Source organism: Suricata suricatta, chromosome 2 (assembly GCF_006229205.1).
Source record: "Suricata suricatta isolate VVHF042 chromosome 2, meerkat_22Aug2017_6uvM2_HiC, whole genome shotgun sequence".
In the NCBI taxonomy this organism is placed as follows: Eukaryota; Metazoa; Chordata; class Mammalia; order Carnivora; family Herpestidae; genus Suricata; species Suricata suricatta.
Genome location: NC_043701.1, coordinates 21714964 through 21734608, shown reverse-complemented (window position 1 = coordinate 21734608; position 19645 = coordinate 21714964). Strand labels below are relative to the sequence as shown.

General features: G+C 48.4%; 1 protein-coding gene across 1 annotated transcript; it reads left to right on the top strand.

Moving 5' to 3' along the window:
- The first annotated feature begins 202 nt into the window (after nucleotides 1-202).
- On the top strand, nucleotides 203-19372 carry CPA4 (carboxypeptidase A4). The gene is made up of 12 exons (XM_029918042.1): nucleotides 203-303; nucleotides 546-620; nucleotides 3374-3455; nucleotides 3875-4009; nucleotides 5105-5203; nucleotides 8178-8279; nucleotides 9596-9700; nucleotides 10390-10500; nucleotides 11664-11754; nucleotides 13033-13232; nucleotides 14207-14291; nucleotides 18651-19372. The coding sequence occupies exons 1-12, from the start codon at nucleotides 203-205 to the stop codon at nucleotides 18836-18838; spliced, it is 1374 nt and encodes a 457-aa protein (XP_029773902.1). The 3' UTR covers nucleotides 18839-19372.
- Nucleotides 19373-19645: the final 273 nt, after the last annotated feature.

Below are 19645 nucleotides of genomic sequence, written 5' to 3'. Positions count from 1 at the left end.
GGGCCAGAACAATCTTCGTTTCTCTGGATACAGACTTCTCTGACGGTGCAGCGGGTCCCTGAGTTGAGACAGCTGGGCCCGGTGCTGAGCTAATGGCAGATGTTTTCCACGGCTGGTGTCATCCTCACCCCCAAATCTGTCCTCACCCTGGAGTACAGGGAGCCCAGCAAGGGTGGCGAAATCCTTCCTGGGGTCCGCAGATATGTCCCAGATGCCTGGCTCCGTGAACGTTTCTAGCAAGGGGCAGCTGGCCTCTCTGGGCGTTCATGTGGTAGGAAGCCAGAACCCAGGCTGGCTAGGAGGGTGTGGGGGCAGTACTGGTGGAGATGACGATGATCGTTGCTCTCTCCGCCCCCCCCGCCCCCCCCCTCACCCCCTAGCTTGTGTTTCTTCCACCAACTCCCTACTTCCCCGGTGTGTCTCACTCCGCCAGTGTCTTCTGGCCTGGCCTTCAGTCATCTTAGGGATGGACGGTGGCCAGGATGCCTAGAGGTGCAGGGCAGGCGGAGAACAGGAAGTGGTTGCAGAACCGGTTGTGGCATCAGCAGTAGCTGGCAGGCACTGAAGAGTTCTGTGAAACTGTGTCCTGTGGTGGCTGCTAAGCCTGGCTGGGGATACGGGTGAGAAAGGCACAAGGACCAGGCCTCTTGGCTTGCCCTCATGGGAATGGGGGAGGGAGGGAAGCTCCGTACTAGGGTGTCCAGAACATGGGATGGGCGTGAGGGTGAGGGAGAGGAGGTCACCGGCCACTGTGTTGGTGGCATTGGACAGCCCGAGGTGTGGGAGAGGACCAGGGTTAGCGAGAGCGCAGAGAACACCCGTGGGGAGCAGCAGGGATAAACATGGCGACTTGTAAAGCCCAGTATATCCCATCTCCCGGACCAGTCTTCCCATTTTCAGAAAAAGTTTGAGGCCTTTGCCTGGATTTACGGCAGATCTAGGTTGTGTTCAGCTACCCCCTCTCTCAGGACTGGGAAGGAGGACTTTGTAAATAGAGACAAGGACACTTAGGGCAAGAAAATGGCCGCCCTCCACCTGGCACCTGCTTATGTTCTCTCTGCTTCTTGGTACTGACGGACTTACGCTCATGAGAATGAGATTAGGTCCCCCCAGCCCCCCACTTTTTAGCACCATCTGAGACCATCCCTAACATTGCCCCTGGGTTAGAGAGAACCTCATGGGTGATGACCTTTGGTTCTTCAAGCCTGGGTGTGAGATTGCCAGGCAAGGAACAGGGCCAAGCAGCCAGGTAGAGGGAACAGCATGTGCAAAGGCAAGGAAGGGCAAAGTACATGGCGAATTTGGGATTTCTGTGAGGCTGGTGCTGAGAGCGTGTACGAGGGGAGGTGGAGGAGAGACAGACGGGGAAGGGCTCCGCTCCGCACCAGCCCTTCCGCTCTCCCTCTGCACTCTTCAGCTGAGCCTTTACCCTTTGTAGCTTGGCCCAGAGGGTATGAAGAAATGTGCTGTGCATTTACTCCGCTCAGGGCCAGTTTGATTCGCTGTGTTCCACTGTTGTGGACTATGCCCAGGAATGTGGAAGTTCTGTTGTGATGTTACCACTCCAGAAAAGTAAAACACACGTTCTGGGTGCATGTGTAACAGGACTTTCATACTCCTGAGAGTGCCTTGTTCCTGTGTTCTTCCTTTTTTTTCCCCCTCTTCCTGTTCCTTCTCTCTCTACTCTTTTTTTATGATTGTTCTCATCGTGTTGTGTTGTACAGGATGCCAGATTTTGCCACTAGAGATGTCAGTGCACAGGTGCTTTCTAGAACACTCATTTTAAAGACTCCTCTGTTTCTGGAATGTTGGGGGTGGATTGTGATAGAGCATAAGTTCAGCAGATGGGTCCTGGTACTTAGCCAGGAGTAAGGATTTCCCTTCTGTCTTAAACCTGTTCTTTTTTTTTTTTTTTGCAAGGCTGCTTGCCTGCATCAGAGAAATGGTAGTCTGATTCCCCATCTTCCCAGGGCCACAGTTCAACTCCGAGCAGGCCTGTTGGGCTCAGTCTGAGACCTGCCTGGCCCACCCAGTGGCTTCTCTCCTGTGGCCTCAGCAGCTCCAGGGGTATGTGCTTAGCTGCCCACCTCCAAGGACCCTGTGGGGACTGGATGAGTCTGGAGAAAGTGAGCCCTTGGCACTGGCATTTCCCCCAGACCTCCACCTGCAGCGGAAGCAACTCTTGCCTCCTTGGGGCTGGACTAGACGACCCCCTGGAGATTCTCCAGAACCTCCCAGAACAAAGTCGAACCCTGAGAGCCCCATCTGGATTGAGCCGGTTTTCTGATGAGAAGATGTGGCTCCGCCACGTGAGCCTGCACATTTAGCTCCCTGTGACAGAACCATTTTCTCTGTCAACAGGTCCTTCAGCCCACAGCCCTCTCCAGCAGCTCTTCCCGCATTCATTCGTGTAAAGGGATGACGCATGTGACAGCGTTGAGTGCGGATTCATTCGGGCCGTTCCCTAGCAACGGCCTAATGGCTCCCCTGGCTCCCAGAGCCGGCTGAGGGCACAAAGGCAGCTTTTCAGGCCCGGCCTTCTCCCGCCCACACACAGGACTTCGGGGGGCCTCTGCCCCTGCCGCTGCTGCGGAAGCTAAATGGTGTACACGAAGCGAGTTCAGGACAGACAACAAAGGGGGGCTCGGGACTGGCCGGCTCCCTTCTGGGCGTTCTCAGGGCCCCCGCAGGAGGACTGAATCCCAAGTCCGGCCGCAGCACCCTGGCCCGTATTGTCCTTCGCATTTGTGTAGAGTTCTGGAGCTGGACAGGATTGAGGGACCACCCAGCACATAGCTAACCCTCCAAGGATGGAAGGGCTGTTCTCTTTTCCAACTCTTTCCAGCATGGACCTTCAGCCAGAGTTTCAGCCGTAGCCCTGACATTGAAGAAGTGCTTCTTTATGTCTTGAGTTAGCTTTGCGTGTAACTCAGGAACATTCCTTTCTGCAAAATATATATGTTTTTCATTATAAAGTAATATGACCACATTACAGAAAACAGATACAAGGGGAAAAAAAGTAAGTCATCCATAATCCCACGACCCGGACATAAGCACTGTCAGCATTTGCTATATTTCCGTTGTCTGTTTTTCTTCCAATGCATCTGCTTTTTCCATACTTGTAATCATGGCATACATACAATTTTGTGTCCTGCTCTTTCACTTAATATTTTCCTTCAAGTTATACTATAAGCACTTTTTCATATTTGCCACGTCGTCTTATTTTTAATGGCTATACATTATAACCAAAGACTAGACCATTTCCTCTCATTCGGCCCAGTTATGTCTGGGATAGTAGGGTTGGGGTTTATTTGCCAGCTGAAAGCTGACCATTATCTCTTGCTTTTCTTTTTTTCTTTCTCCTCCACTCCAGGGACCAAGTTTTTAGGATTAACGTCAGAAATGGAGACGAGATCAGCAAGCTAAGGCAGCTAGTGAATTCGGATGCCTTTAAGGTACCTGCTTCTTCTGCATCCTCTGGGGTGTCTCTGGCTTTGGTGAGAGAAGGGTAGCACCACTGGCATTGTTGCTCCTGTAGAGTGTCTGTGCATAGTCCTGTGTCAGTCCACGTGCCTCTGCGTGGCTGGGAGGGCTGTGGGCCACGGCACCTGCCGTCCTGGGAGACGGGAGGCCTTAGCAGTGCGCGCCACCTTTCTATCTGCCATCGACTTTCTTCCTTCTTGGACTTTGCCAGGTATTGCCTTCTGGGTAGGCCTGACCAGATACGGCTGTGAAATGGGCAGTGTTTGCCCTTGGGCGGAGCCCAGCTCCCCAGGGATCACCCTGGCTTTTGGCAGTTGTTCTAGAAGAATGAGCTCATTGTGCCTTTTACCTGAACTGTCCTTTAACCTGGTTTTATTTCTGTTCTCTTCAGCTCAATGTTTGGAAATCTCCCTCCACCTTCAGTCGTCTTGTGGATGTCCTGGTCCCGTCTGTCAGCCTGCAGCCAGTCAAATCCTTCCTGAAGTCCCAGGGCTTAGACTACTCGGTGACAATTGAAGACCTGCAGGTGGGTAGACCAAGGCCCCTAACTGGTCTTGCAGAGGACAAAGCATCCAGAGTGGATCAGAGATCCGTACAAGTCCTGGGCTTATCTTTCTCCATTCTCTAGATGAACTCATTGAGGCCTAGGGAGGTCAAGAGCAATGACTTGTTAGTGGAACATGTTGTAGTAGAAAAGGGCATCTGTAGGTTAGGGGAATGGACAGATCTGGATCCAAATCCTAATTTTGTTAACTACCAGCTGTGTGACTTTGGACATGCTATTAATGTCTCAAGCCTCCATTTCTTCCTCAGTAAAATGGTAACAGTAAGGACCTTCTTCATACAATTTGTTGAGAAAATTAAGGGATTAAGTGTATGTAAAATGCCCAATAGTGCCTGATCTGTCGTAGGTGCCCCACAAGTATTAAGCATCTGTCTCTGTATTTGAAGTCAGGAGGGAAGAAAAGTGTGTGTGTGTTTATGTGTTGTAGAGGGTTTGGGGAGACCAGTTGTAAAAAGCGTCCTTTGAGAAAGAGGGAATGTCACCAACAGTTCTCAGCAGAGGGGACATCACCACCCAAGCCAGACACCAGCCTCATGACCTGTATCTCAGCAGCAGGACAGTGTCTGGCTCATGTTCTCTCTTTCACCGAGGTGGGTTATGGACTAATTGGTGATTTGGCCCGGGAGTTTCCTGATGGCGTGAGCAGCTGTGAGCTTATTAATCATCCTCACATGTCACAGACATCTGCCAGGAGCCTTCAAAGTATGAGTGGTTATAAGAATTTCTTTGTTTCTGAATGGTTTCCCAAGCTGTGTATTTCACAGGCACTGGATACCAGATGCGGGCTGATGTCTAGAGAATTCACAGTGTAGAATCACCAAATAGCACATATGTTGCTTTTGGGGAGTAAGCGGGTTTTGAATGGGGTGACGTACGTTGGGTGCCAAGAAGTAAGCTTTTATAGATATGCAGAAAAAAATCTGACCCCTTTGACACCTTGCCATTTGTGTGACAGGAGTGCTGCCATCTTGGCCAGCTCGTGCCAAAACATGGCAGAAACAACACGAACTTCCATCTCCAGTGGGTCACTTCACACCATTGCCGTGTCTTTTTCAGGCCCTTTTAGATCATGAAGATGAAGAAATGCAACACAATGAAGGGCAAGAGCGAAGCGGTAATAACTTCAACTATGGGGCCTACCATTCCTTGGAAGCGGTAAGTATCTGAGAGCAGGTTAAGATAAAGGTCATGAGCGTCCTGGGGTTTGTAACCCCTTTTCTTACTTCCAGGAGGTAGGTGTTAGTCTTTAGCTTCAATGTCTTTGTAATTCTTGGGTTGTGTATCTCCCACCAGCACCTAAGAGCACAGTGAAACACAACTGAACATTTTCTCCCACATGCTTCCTTCTTTTCTAAGGCAACCCCTTAAAGAAAACCATGAATTAATTACAATCATTTCCGTCCTTGTAATTCAACCTTCTTATACCCCACCATAATTCCTGTATTTTACACACCCAGATTAAAATGTTACTTATTCCAGGCAAGTAGACAAGCGGTTATTTCCAAGGTTGACCAAATATTTCCACTCATTTATCATGATTACTTGTAATGTATATTTGTTCCCTAATGTGTTTTGGTGCTGTGTTCAGTTAAACACCACTTTATATAGATGACTGACTTTCAAGGTAAGCCAATCCTTCCAATATAAAACTTGGAGCAGAAAAATTTAATATGCTGTTAGAACTCAAAGAATCAAGAGGGACTACAGAAGGGACTGCATCACATATAAGAGTTTTCTTATGACTCTCGATGTCTTCTCCATGAGACTGGAAGCGCTCTTCTAGCTCAGAACAACACCTCAAACCAAAATTGTGAATCTCCTTCCTATACCTGTGTGCATGTTGTTCTTTCTATCCAAAGATGGTGTTCCTGGCATGCTTTTCATGAAGCATATACTTTGAGTTGTTTTTCTTCTAGATGAGGGGTTATTTCCAAGGTTGACCAACTGTTTTCACTTCTTTCCCATGATTGTCAGTAGCTTTGTTTATTGTGTACGTTTCCAACCGCACTGGCCCTTGATCCCTCTTGTGACCAATGACATACATCTGCAAATCAGCTGGATAAAGTTAGGAGTTCAGTCCCGGGCCATGGACAAAGGCAGAGCTCAGGGCTCACACAGGGATCAAACCCGTGAGGTTAGCCTCGTGAACGTGGGGCACTCACTTGCCAAGCTAACCGGTTGCAGGTGTCACCCAGAACTCCAGGGGACCCCAGGAACTCCATCCCCTCGCCTGCCTGCTATGGGATCCTCACTTTCTCAAGCACTTGCGTTTGCCCTCTGGCTCTAGGTGTCCCCCTCTGCTGTGCATTGATGTGGCACCTCCCTCTTGACTTGATCCATGCGGTTCTTTCTAAAAACAGCTTTGAAGGGTTCTCATCCTGTAACCACTTAGGCCTTCTTACGTCTCTGGTGGGATTCTCAGGTTTGTCTCGTCCAGGGTTTCCAGTTTCAGTTTTACTGTGTGTTGCAGTGGTTGCCGTTATTTCTGTTAGTTGCTCCGCTGAATTTCCCCTAATGTTGACAGTGTGAACTTGGACCCCTCCCTCCGGATATGGCTAGGTATTTTGACTTTACCTGGGCGACTTTCTTGCCTGTCGTGGCTCAGGGTGGACATCTGGCTTTTGCTTCACTTTCTGGGGTCAGTAGGTAGAGTTTCCAGGTCCTTGTCATGGCTGGCATGGCCAGTTCCTGGCTCTGAAGTTCCTGCACCTTGCCCACACCCGGTCCTATGCCCTCTATTGCTATTCCTGGTTGCAGACGTCTGGTCCCTGTGCTCCGTTTTCTACCTTCCACCCAGCTGGCTAGTTGTTCCCTTTCATTTCTTGCCCCTGCAGTTTCTACTTTCTTGATTTTTAAACTTGGCTGTGGGTTCTTTTCATTGTAGTTTACCTGGCTTGCCGTGATACATCTGGGGGGTGGTTTCTTGCTTCTGCTGTGTCCACCATATTGACTGCAACTGTGATAAACCAGTTAAATGTGATTTTATTCTATAATGATGGCATGTTTTTCTCCTCTATAAAGCTCACCCTTCCATTTTAAGGTCTAAATATAAATTTATTTATTTCCTTCTTTTGACCTTCAAGAGATTTGATCAACTAAGATGGATGAACTCTATTTAGGTTAAATTAAAATAGAAATGGAAAACAAATGGCAGCATCTGTAACCGTGTTTTACAGTGCTTCACTTGTTCTCTTTTTTTAATTTTTAAAAAAAATTTTTGAGACAGAGAGAGACAGAGCGTGAGAGGGGGAGGGACAGAGAGAGAGAGAGAGAGAGAGGAAGGCACAGAATCCAATGCAGGCTCCAGGCTCTGAGCTGTCAGCACAGAGCCCGTCGTGGGGCTTGAACCCACGAATGTGAGATCATGACCTGAGCCAAAGTTGGAGGCTTAACCGACTGAGCCACCCAGGTGCCCCTCACTTGTTCACTTAAGGCCATCAGAGGACTCTCCAAAGTAGGGTGCTTGTAGTACAGGGTGTGAGGAGGATGCCTCACTGGGATGGAGGAAGAAACCTGTTACAACTTCTGTTTACATTCTCCATACATTTATGTTTATAATTAATGCAACCGTGTTTGTTTCTTTTTGTTATTTTATAATGTACATATTTGTGTGGTGCATTATTCCAGTGGCATAACATATATAATATATGGTACACATGTAGTATACATAACATATGTACACTATAAAGCGCACACGCGCACACACACACACACACACACACAGATTGTGTATGGTAATTTTTTTAAAAGAACCTCATGGAGAAAGTGATCAGAAAGTTTGGAGAGGATCGGTTTTCAAGAACCTTGGCTAAATGGGGCAATTGCTGATTTATCCAGACTAGTATGGTACAAGGCACCGAACTGCTGGAGAAGTATCCACACAAGTCTCTCTAGGTGCATGGCCTATAATTTTATGAACAAATAAAATGTGGTATTTTCTAGAATGTTGTTTAAAAGGACCCTTTAGGCAGTTCTTCAACAATAAGTATTCCAGGGCAGCAATATTGCCAACCCCAAGATCACAGGGCTGGAAGAAATCAGTAAGATCAGTAAGATGAAATTCACAGATACCTACCCAGAGCTGAACAAAATTCTTAAAGGCCCCTGAGTTCCCTTTTTCGTGCTTCAGATTTACCGTGAGATGGATAGCATTGCTGGAGATTTTCCAGATTTGGCGAGCAGAGTGAAGATTGGGCATTCGTTTGAAAACCGGTCCATGTATGTACTGAAGGTGAGACCCCAGGCTCTTCAAGGGGCAAGGCTGGACTCAGGCTCCTGGTCCCTTGTGTCCAGGACGCCAGCCCTCAGCCCCCTGAAGAAGGTGGCTTTTTAGGATCTCCTTGACTTCAGGGGTTTGGGGAGATATCTATTGGGGTTCAAAGTTGGTCTGATGGAAAGTCTTCTGCTTTTGCCTAATGTGCAATGAGCTAGAACTTGGAAGGAGTCCATCCCACTGCAAGTTGTGACTGAAAGGCAGGGTCAAGGGGAGTGGGGGTGAGGGGTAGTAGGGGTGGGTGTGGGGTGGGTTTGGTTAGTATTCCAGAGAGCTCTCAGATGGGCCACAATCTTTTGCCTTCATTCCTAACTCTGTAAAGCAAGACAAATGGGGATCGTTCTACAAATTCTATTCTGCTTTTAGGGGTACTTATTGGAAAAGCAATCTAGGAGGCTAATTTTAGGGTTGATGTAATTTTAAGCTCAGCCTATGCTCCTTGGCTGCACAAAGCCTAATTTCTAGATATTTCTAACAGATTCAGGTCTATATTGGCAAAAGAGGTAGAGAATTTATGGCAGGGACATAAATTACATAAATAATCCAGCCAAATGAATAAAAGGAATTTGGAGATAGGAACCACGGAACAACTGATGGTGCTAAAAATTTGTCAAGTCCTGAGCTTTGTGTAAGCCGTGAAGGACCCCAGCCCAGAGCAGTGCTTGAATTACCAGCTGGAGGAGATTTGCCACTGAACTGGTTGCTCTAAAATCATCCACATAAATTTAGATTATTTGCCAACCTGATGGAGACTCTAGCTTCATTAACACCCGCACTCTGACCCAAGGCGGCCCAGCCCCATGCTAAAAGGCAGGAGCCGGAATTCATTTAATGCCATTTACGAAGAGCTATCGTGAACCCCTCTCTCTTCTTCCTTTTAAAATCGAATTCATTTATTGCATCAACTAGGACAGGCTGGTTCATGCACTCTTGTGTCTCTCTCTGTTGGGATACCATTTGAGGTCTTTCAAGAGACATAATATTATCTCTAATCACACTGGCATTATAATTCACAATAGCAATTGTTTCCCCTTCCCATTTGCTTCCAACCCGGGGGCAGCTGAAGCTGCCCAGAGCTGCAGCTGGGCGCTGCCAACCAACCAATTAAGCTCCCTGGTCACGGAGAAGCCTGATAAATAGATGGTGCCCTCAGGAACATTTGGTCTCTGAATTACCTTAAATGGATTAAATGAATAGGGGTGAGCTGGGGAGAGGAGAGGTGAGTGGAGACGTGGGCAGGAGGGTCATTTTCTGGCCTCTCTCTCCTTCCACAGTTCAGCACTGCAGAAGGCAGGCGGCGGCCGGCCATTTGGCTGAACGCAGGCATCCATTCCCGGGAGTGGATCTCGGTGGCCACAGCGATCTGGACTGCGAGGAAGGTCATGTCGCCCGGTATTAGCTGAGAATTCCGGTGGGCTGGGGGTGCCCCTTCAGCACCCCATGAGGCTGGGCCTGGGGGACGAGGTGGGAAGGCACTCTGCATAGACACAGTAGGCTGGGGGCCTTTTCACATCAGGGAAGCAAGAGGTCGAAGCCCCTTGGCCAAGCCACTGTGGTTAAATGACAAAGTCCATTCATGAGCTGCAGAGGTGGCCCCCAAACACTGACCCATAGTCAGCCCCGCAGGAAGGGGACTTCTCAGCAGTGAAGCTCAGCCCCATCCTTGCCCTCCAGACCCTCGAGGACCTCATGTCATCTCCATGTCCTTCTGGAGAGTCTGCTTTAAGGCAGCACTAGGGATAGGAAGGGTGCTGTTTGCAGAGGATTTGTTTTCCCTAACCTTTAGCGTGGGGTCCAGATTTCCCAAACCTATCATGATATGTGGCTCTTCCCTGCCCCCACCCCAAGAAGGAGTGAATAAACCAGGCAGCCCTGGACTCATTGCAAATGTTGATGTCATCCTGAAGCCACGTGCCCCCAGGTTTTGAAGTGCTCCAAGAGCTTTGTAGAGGGCCGTGCCTATGAGGGCGGTAGGGAGGCCGCAGAGGGGCATCCGAGGAAGACACACAGGCTTAGACCTAGCACCTCAGCCTGCCCCGCCATTGCTGACGAGCTTGTCTCTGCTTAGATTGCATCTGATTACGGGAAGGACCCAGCCATCACCTCCATCTTGGAGAAAATGGATATTTTCTTGTTGCCTGTGGCCAATCCTGATGGCTATGTGTACACACAAACTCAAGTGAGTAACACTGAGTGGGCCGGGCTTGGGGTTAAGGCGAATTTGTTGAATTCCTTGCTTTGCCACCTAAATCGTTGTATGAACATGGAGAAAACTTGCACACGTGTGCACATTAGGCGCTTCCTTGGGCTCTCATTTTTCAGTCTCTCTCTGAGCCAAGGGTCACCAGGGAATATTTTTGTTAGAATAGTCTAATGAACTCAACTCCCTATCATGGCTCTTGAATAATTATCTACACTTTACCAATCTTCTTTTCATTTCTTCCCTCCCACACTTTTTCCCCTTTTTATTTAAAAGCAAATCCCAGACATCAGGTTATTTTACCCAAAACTTCTTTAGTATGCATCTCTAGTGGATGATCGTTAGAACAAAACAAAAAAAGAAACCAAACAATACGCCAGTGTCACCTTTTAAAAAATGAATGGAAGTTCTTTCATATCATCTAATTCCCCCAATTATCTTAAAAATGTCTTTTGACTCAATTTAATGAAATCACTACCCAAATAAGGTCTGCACCTGTCTTTGGTTGTTACGGCTTTGCAGGCTTTTTAAATCTACATCAGTTACCCGCCCCCACCCCCACCCCGCACACAGCTTCTAAAATGTCATTCCTTTGTTGGAGAAATCGAGTAAATTGTCCTACAGAATCTCACGTTCTGAAGTTGGCTGATGGCTTCTTAGTTGTGTGTCATTTGTTTCCGGATCCCCCTACTTCTTATTTACTGGCAGTCAGATCTTGAAATTTGATTGGATTCAGGTTAGTTTTTTAGGCAAGAACAAAATAGTTGCCGTGCACTTCCTGTCACTCACACCAGTGATCATTTGGGCATATGATGTCTTGTTTGTCCTACTTTTGCTGAAACCAGTTTTCCGGTGGGTTCAGGTTGGCATCAGGCTGGTTCTTGATTTTTAAAGTTCTTATGAGGACACTTTGGGGGAGTCCTTCGGTCTGAGCCAGAAGGGCTAAGCCTCCTTTCTGGGAGATGAGAGGAGATGGCTCAGCCCGTGAGGACCGGAGCCCCAGGGAAACTCCAGAGCGAGCCACCAGCAGCTTGTCCCCCACTGTGGCGCCCCTCTCCATCACAGACCCCCAGAGAACATCTTTGCTTCCTGTGCCCTGACCCATCTCTGGATGTTTGTTTCTTCTTTGGTGGCCTTTTCAGAACCGATTATGGAGGAAGACACGGTCCATAAATCCTGGGAGCTCTTGCATTGGTACTGATCCAAACAGAAATTGGAATGCTAGTTTTGCAGGTAGGATGGGGACATGGTGTTCAAATCCTGCTGCCCCCCCGGGGTGGAGTGGGGCTGGACCACTAGGGCTCCCAGCTGGCGGTGGGGGAGCCAGCTTCCAGGCTGGCTCCACTCCTGCTTCACTGAGAGACTTGGGCCAGGCCCTTTTGTGGGTTTTTTTTTTTTTAATAATAATTTTGAAAGGGAATGACTCTGCAACTCTTGTTCTCCTAAAAGAACACTAACGTTTGGGGCCCCTGGGTGGCTCAGTTGGTTAAGTGCCAGACTCTTGATTTCAGCTCGGGTCATGATCTCATGGTTTGTGAGTTTGAGCTCCGTGTCGGGCTCTGTGCTGACAGCTCAGAGCCTGGAGCCTGCTTCAGATTCTGTGTCTCCCTCTCTCTTCGCATCTCCTTCTGCCCCTCCCCCACTTAAGTGTGCGCTGTCTCTTTCTGTCTCTCAAAAAAAAACAAAAACAAAAAACCAAACCATTAAAACAGGTAAAAAAATCAAAGAATATTAATGTTTGAGAAACTGTTCTAGTCTTAGACATAGACATCCGTGCCTTATACCCTGGTCACTGCACTTCTCCTGGGCAAGGGACTGGGTGGTGGTAACTCAGAAGAGGGCAGCTTGCCTACCGCATGAACCCTCGGCGGGAAGGAGAATAATGTGGCTGTGGGAAAGAAGCTGATAGAAATGTGGGCTCTGAGGGCCTCAGAGTTAAGTCTGCTCTTCCCACCACTGGGCTGGTTTTGCACGCAGGCCTGATACCTCAGGGAGCAATGATGTGAAGGAGTACAGAAGGCAGTATTTCTAAATACCTGTCAAATACGAGACTGTCGCCACAACAATAGATTATTTTTGGCAGCGCTTGGCCATTATGAGCTGAACCAAGAGAATGAGTTGACACCAGAATAAATGGAGTCATTTTCATTATTAATTGGTCTTCATATTAATTATCTCAGATTCTTATTAATTACAACTCATTGTCAAGTATGATATTAATTATTCATGACAACTGTTAGTGATACAATACAAGGTCAACTCTATCCATTTAAAGGAGTCCTCCCAGTTTTCCTCCTCAGGAGGCACATCCAATACCATAACCTCCCACTCCTGTGTCCTCTCTGCAGGGGACCCAAAGCGTGCACTAGGCTCTTGGGTGGGGGGAAGTTCTAGCATTGACCTAGCCACAGCCAGCACCTTCTGCCCCTCCTCTGGGTTGAGTGCCCTGCATTTCTGTTTTCTCGCCTGCCGGCTAATGTTTCTGCTTGGGCCACCTCCTCACCCCTACAGGAGAGGGAGCCAGTGGTAACCCTTGCTCCGAAATATACCACGGACCCCATGCCAATTCAGAAGTGGAGGTGAAATCGGTGGTAGATTTCATCCAAGAACATGGGAATTTCAAATGCTTTGTCGACCTGCACAGCTACTCCCAGCTGCTGATGTATCCGTATGGATACACGGTCAAAAAGGCCCCGGATGCTGATGAGCTGGTGAGTGATGGGCTGCCCCCCTCGCCCTGGGCCTCCTCAACCCTGGGGTGCTGCCACAGCAGTTCTCCAGCTTCTAGGGAAAGTCCAGGAGCCTGGGCTTGCTTCATCAAGGGCCAGGACTTCTCTCTCTGCCCTTTGGAATGTGCCATCAGATCTACTGGGGGCAGGAAGAAGTCAGTTCTCATTATTTCTGTGTTTGTGGTGACTCTCAAGGACCATACCCTGCACCTGTCCTTTCTTTCTCAATTATTTTCTGAGCAAAATGTGTTATGGACCCACTGTTTGCCAAGAACTGTGGTTGGCGTTGTGGAGGGTTGGGGGTGGGGGTGATTCTCAATCTGGTCAAGGTGTAGTTTAAGCAGGGTGCAGGCTACATCCTAGGGGTGCTGCATGTCACATCCAGTGACTCACCCCAGGATGTGAGCAGGCACTTCTGGTGGACGGACTGGGGCAGGGCTGGTGTCTGCAGGGTGTCTGTGGGCTCCTCCCACTGTGCTGGTCGGCTCGAGAGCACCCCCCCCCCCCACCCAGGACCACAGCCAGCCCACACACCTCCCGGACCATGCAGGGCTCATGCTAGGTGTGGACTAGATCCTGGTCTCAGACTAGATTCTGCATACGGCACATCCATATACGGCAGCCCTGTCTCACTTCCACTCCAGAAACACCCAACTCTTAGACGGTTTTCTCTGGGACATAACTTGGCCTTCTCACATGTTCATGAACATGACATTCTCGTCCCTCAGGAGAGGTGAAGATGCTGGTGTATCTCCTCGATTCCAAATGGGTTGGTGAGCAGCCCTCCACACCTCTGCGTGCCAGGCTTTGGCCCTGGTTGGATGGGAAAGAAGGAGACCAGGAGGGAGACTCAGGGGAGGGGCCGAGAATCTTCCATACCATCACAGTGCAGAGTGGCTGGGGCATGTCGGGCTATGGGATCCATTCTTTCTCATCCCTCCAGTTCCTTCTTCTAGGACAAGGTGGCAAGACGTGCAGCCAAAGCTCTGGCTTCCCTGTCGGGCACGACGTACCAAGTGGGTCCCACCTGCACCACTGTCTGTAAGTACTTGCTGTGTTCATTGATTATTTAGAAAATGCTTTGAGAGGAAACTTCCTCATTGGTACCATCACCACCACTGGGCTATTTGTCACGTGCACACGGTGAGCTGGAGTCTGCGTTCCTCAGTTTCCATGAGAGATCCTGACCTAGGTTATTAAAAATTCTGCAAGCCCATCGTTCTGTTTTCAAAGGAAAGCCACCTTTGGACTGGCAGACCAAGGTGGTGGGCCTGAGGGTGGGGAGGGGGGTTCTCGCACCTTCCCGTCAGCAGTGAGCATGTGTTGGAGCACAGCATGCTGGGATCTGGGGTCTTCTTTGCAACAGTGAACATCAAGCCGATCCCTTCCCCAACCCCCCACAAAAACAAACAAAAACAAAACAAAACAACTCTACCAAGACTCCAAACCTAAAGATGGTCTTGAGGCTCATCACCTACAGCTTCAACCTTTGTTTTGGTTTCTCACTGAAGTGGTTCATCTGAGCATTTCAGTCTGTTCCTTCTGAGAACTGAAAACCTTCTGGTCCCCTTATTCTGTGAGCCTGATCTTTAAAGATCAAACTGAAGAATATTATCATTCTCTAAGAGTCTAGCTATCAATGGGCAATAAAAAATTTTTTTTGAGCATTTATTTATTTTTGAGAGACAGAGAGATCGGGGAGGAGCAGAGAGAGAGAGGGAGACACAGAATCTGAAGCAGGCTCCAGGCTCTGAGCTAGCTGTCAGCACAGAGCCCAACGTGGGGCTCGAACCCATAAACTGTGAGATCATGACCTGAGCCGAAGCCGGATGCTCAACCGATTGAGCCACCCAGGCGCCCCTATCAATGGGCAAGAAAAACACAAATACAAGGAGCTGAATTCTGACACCTTTTAAGCTAGTACCATTCTTTCCCCTCCTCGTGTCTCCTCTGTAAGTAACTTTCCAACAGTTGGTCCACCCTCAGAGCGCCTGGACACTTGCCAATGTTTCTGTCCTTTTCCATACCATAACTCTGCCATCCAACTGCTTCACCCTCAGCCAGCGGTTCCCTTCAGCCTTCTTCTTCTGGGACGATACTCCATCCCCCCTGCTGGGCCCTCAAGACTCTGGTCTCAGCCTCTTTTCTGTCTTTCAAACGCCACTGCCATGGCTACCGCGCTGTATTAAGCAATTAGCCTGATGTTGTCATTGTGCGTCTAATTGCGGCAACCATCCATCAATTATTCATGGTTTATTATTATTAGTGTTGTTAAATGGGGACTTCTCAGAGGAGGAGCACATCAGGCGAGTTTCTCCATCCTCTGCATTTCATTAGTGAGAACTGAGTTCAGGACTACAGAGAGCAGAGAGACTAGGTGGGCGTCCTCTGACAGGGCCCTTCTCAAAGAGCTTCGTGGGTCACCACAGTCGGGGCTTTTGGGTCACACTGCAGCTTAAAGGATGGCTGTGGTCCCACATCAAATACGTTTTTCCTCCAGCTTAAGTTCTGCCCAAAGCCGAGACACTCATGAGACCCCCGCAGAAGAGGAAGAAGGGCTCTCCTGCGTGTTGTCGGGGGCACGGTATTTCCGAGTCTTTCAAGAGTCATCTTCTGTATTCTTTAAAGACTTGGTCTGCCCCCACCCCTGGCTTTCCAAAAACGTAATCAACTTTGGTAAAACAACATTACAATTCTATGGGTTGTTATTGCATGTGCTACACGAATAGTGGACATTTGTCCCTTCAAGTGCTGGACCTTTTCTTTGATTAACCATTTTAGCTGAAAACAGTTATCACACGAATCTCACACTTTCTTGCCTTCTTTTTCTTTTTTCTTTTTTCTGTTTTTGAGAGAGAGCTAGAGCACTCGAGCGTGAGCAGGGGAGGAGCTGAGAGGGAGGGAAGGACCAAGAGAAGGAGAGACAAAGGATCCAAAGCAGGCTCTGTGCACCCAGCAGCAGGCCTGATGTAGGGCTCGACCTACCTTGAGATCATGACCTGAGCCAAAGCCAGAGCCACAACTGACTGGGTGCCCTGCTTTCTTGCCTTCTTAAACAGAACATGGACAAGAGATTTAAGCTCCTTTTTTGATGACGGAGTGGCCTTCTGAACGTCATTTGTTATGTCCTGAAGGCTTTCTGTGCCACACTGCGTGTTCAGTCCCTGTGTTGGACAGCCCCAGCCTGCTTTGCTTCTTTCATTCTTGTGTCTGCCTTTATAGAGTTTTCATGCTCCTTCTTCTGGTCACACTGTGCTGCTCTCAGGCCACCTGCCTCTAGCAACCCTGTCCCCTTCCCTTCGCCGATTCTGGTCTTCTCAGGGCTTGGACACAAGTTCTCTGGGCTCCTGTGATTCGTGGAGAGATTGTGAGGATGAAGGATGTTCATGACAGCATTGTTTATAGTCACGGAAGCCTGGTGAGCACCTAAATGTCTGAGTGCAGTACTGAATAAGAACACATTTGGTGCATTCACATGGTGAGACGGTATGCCCCCCTTAATTGAATGAGGTGCATTTATATGTGCTAACAGGGAACAATCTTCCAATGTTAATGAAAAAATAGTGTTTTTTTAAAAAAAATGTTTATTTACTTTGAGAGAGAGAGAACAAGTCGGGGAGAAGCAGAGAGGGAGAGGGAGAGAGAGAATCCCAGGCAGGCTCTGCACTGTTTGTGCAGATCCCGTAAAATGTGAGATCATGACCTGTGCCGAAATTAAGAGTCAGACGCTTAACCGGATGAGCCACCCAGGTGCCTCTGCATTGTGTTTTTAATAGTATGTTAGTAGTGTGTTCCCATTCTTGTGTTAAAAGAGTGGGTACACTTTGAGCAGAGACTCAAATAAAGCAAAGTACATGCACTTGATCACTTTGCTCAGCAGACATCTTCTTGGCCCCTTGCTGAATTCAAAATGTGTTCTGAAATACTTGAGTTTTCCATATACATAACCTCTAGAAATTTCTGCTGCCATTGTCTGTTTTTTATTCAGCATTTTCTCAGGGTAGAGAAGGGTGCGGTAACCGCACAAGGATTTCAGAGAATATAGGAGGGCCTGTTTCATAACCTCAGGGAGCATGTCATCACAGTAGAAGTAGCATCTCTAGAAAAATCACTAATAGTATCATGAGAAACAGCCCTCAGGAATGGTGGGAAAACAAAAGGACCCATGTTTTCATTTAACAGACGTGTACGGTACTAAGTGGGCTGGGAGGAGGCTGAAGCAAGCATGGGCTTTTATCAGCAGAGGGGCTTCAGTTTCAATTCCAGTCCTGCCATTTTCCATCTGTATCTCCATAGATAAATTACCCACCCTGAGCCTCTGAAAAACAAGGACAGTGACACCCACCTTACTGGGGTTTTTAAAGATTAATGAGGTCATATGTGTAAACTTTCCAATATAATGAGGGCTCGTGGTAGATGTCCAGTAAATGACAGCTGTTATTGACATCATTATTCGGTGATTCGGTGTCCTCCACACCTTGTGCTCTTAGCCACTTTCTGCTCCAGTGGAGTTTGGCTTGGAAGATGCAGGAAGGGAGCCTTTCCCCAGCCTTTCGGCAAAGGGAAGTCCCAAGGGCTGTGCTTCTTCTTCTCTGTGTATCACATCTCTTGCTATGTAAAACGTTATCCTAAAATGTAGCAGCTTAAAATAATCAACACTTATTTTCTTCCACTATTTCCCTGGGTTCGGAATTCAGGAATGGCTTAGCTGGGTGGCTCTGGCTCAGGGCCTCTCCCTCGCAGTCAAGATGTTTTCCAAGGCTGGAGTCATTTAAAGGCCCGACGGGGCTGGACAGGTCTGCTTCTAAAGTGGCTCACTCAGGTGCTTCCCAAGTGAGTGTTGCATATTGGCAGGACGCCTCAGTTCTTTGCTACACAGACCTCATCGCAGTAGGACACTTTCTGACTGTCCATGCACCCGGGCGCTCGGCTTTCCCCAGAGCAAATGATCAAGAAAGCACGGTGGGAGCCTCAGTGTTGCGGATCTAGCCTTGAAGGCCACACGCCATCGTTTCTGTAGTCTCCTGTCAGTTACCCAGGTCAGGTCAGCCCTACTCACTGTCAGAGCGCACTATACACGGATGTGAAGACCAGGAGATAAGAATCACTGGGGCCATCTAGGAGCCTGCCTGTCATACTCTGTGAAGGTTGGTTTTGAGTGACCTAAAGGAGTCAACACAATGAATTAGTGACAAGATGGGAATAAGGATTTAAAATCTCTTGGTTTGAGACTAATAAAGATATTCATCAGGCCAGTGTTCATGTGTTGTAGGCCTGATGACCTACATACAAAGGACTCTGGGTCCCTAAGGAATCACAAGCAAGCAGAACTCCTAGCTCCTTCCCTCCCAACTCTGAAAGAACCTGGGCTTCAAAGGCGTTTTCTTTTCTGACTTACAGACCCAGCTAGTGGGAGCAGCATTGACTGGGCCTATGATAACGGCATCAAGTATGCATTCACGTTTGAGTTGAGAGACACTGGGCACTATGGCTTCCTCCTACCAGCTGACCAGATCATCCCCACCGCCGAGGAGACCTGGCTGGGACTGAAGACCATCATGAAGCACGTGCGGGACCACCTCTATTAGATGAAGACCCCCGCTGTGTCTCCAGTTGTTTATCCCCGTGTCTGCATGTCTGCTGAAGCTACTGTTACAGGGCGCTTCTTCTCACACGTGTGAACCAGAGCCCTCTAGCTTTGTGAGGAGTGCACGGCAGCCCCTTCCCGGACCTCATCCTCGAAGTTCATGCGTTCTGACGGTGCACTGTGGAGAAGCGCTGCCGCCACCCTGCTGTGTTCTGATCCTGCTGTTTCACTGGGCCCTCTGTATGCCCTTCCTCTCACATGGTTGGGCAGGCCACACTTAGGGTCACTCCTCGCTGGGTGGCATGCCTTTAACTCATTTTTAGAACATAAAGACATTTAAGATGGTTCTCTAGCCTTATCCAATCTAGCCTAGCTGGTGACCTTGCTCTGCTGGAGCCCCCGAGAGGCCCCATGGGAGAGACAGTGCTTGTCTTTGAGATCAGTCTGTAAGATGACACAGAACTTCCTTTAATTTATCTCACTGCTTCTTGAATATATTTGTCTTTGAAAAATAAATCTTGTGGGGTTATCAGTAGAGGTTATCAGTTATCCTCCTTTTTGTTTTGTTTTTTTTGTTGTTGTTGTTTGGTTTTGGTTTTGTTTGGTTTGGGTCTGAATACAAAGTAATGGATCACTTCTCATCACTGGGCCCCAAATTCCCAGAATCAACAGTTCTGATCATGTTCTTCTCTTTGTTACGCAGTGGAACTGGAATCACAGGAACCCTTAATGAAGTGGTGATCTGACAGCAGGATTGCTAAATTACCCCCATCTGTCCTAATGGGCTCACCTCTACTTTGCCTTTTGA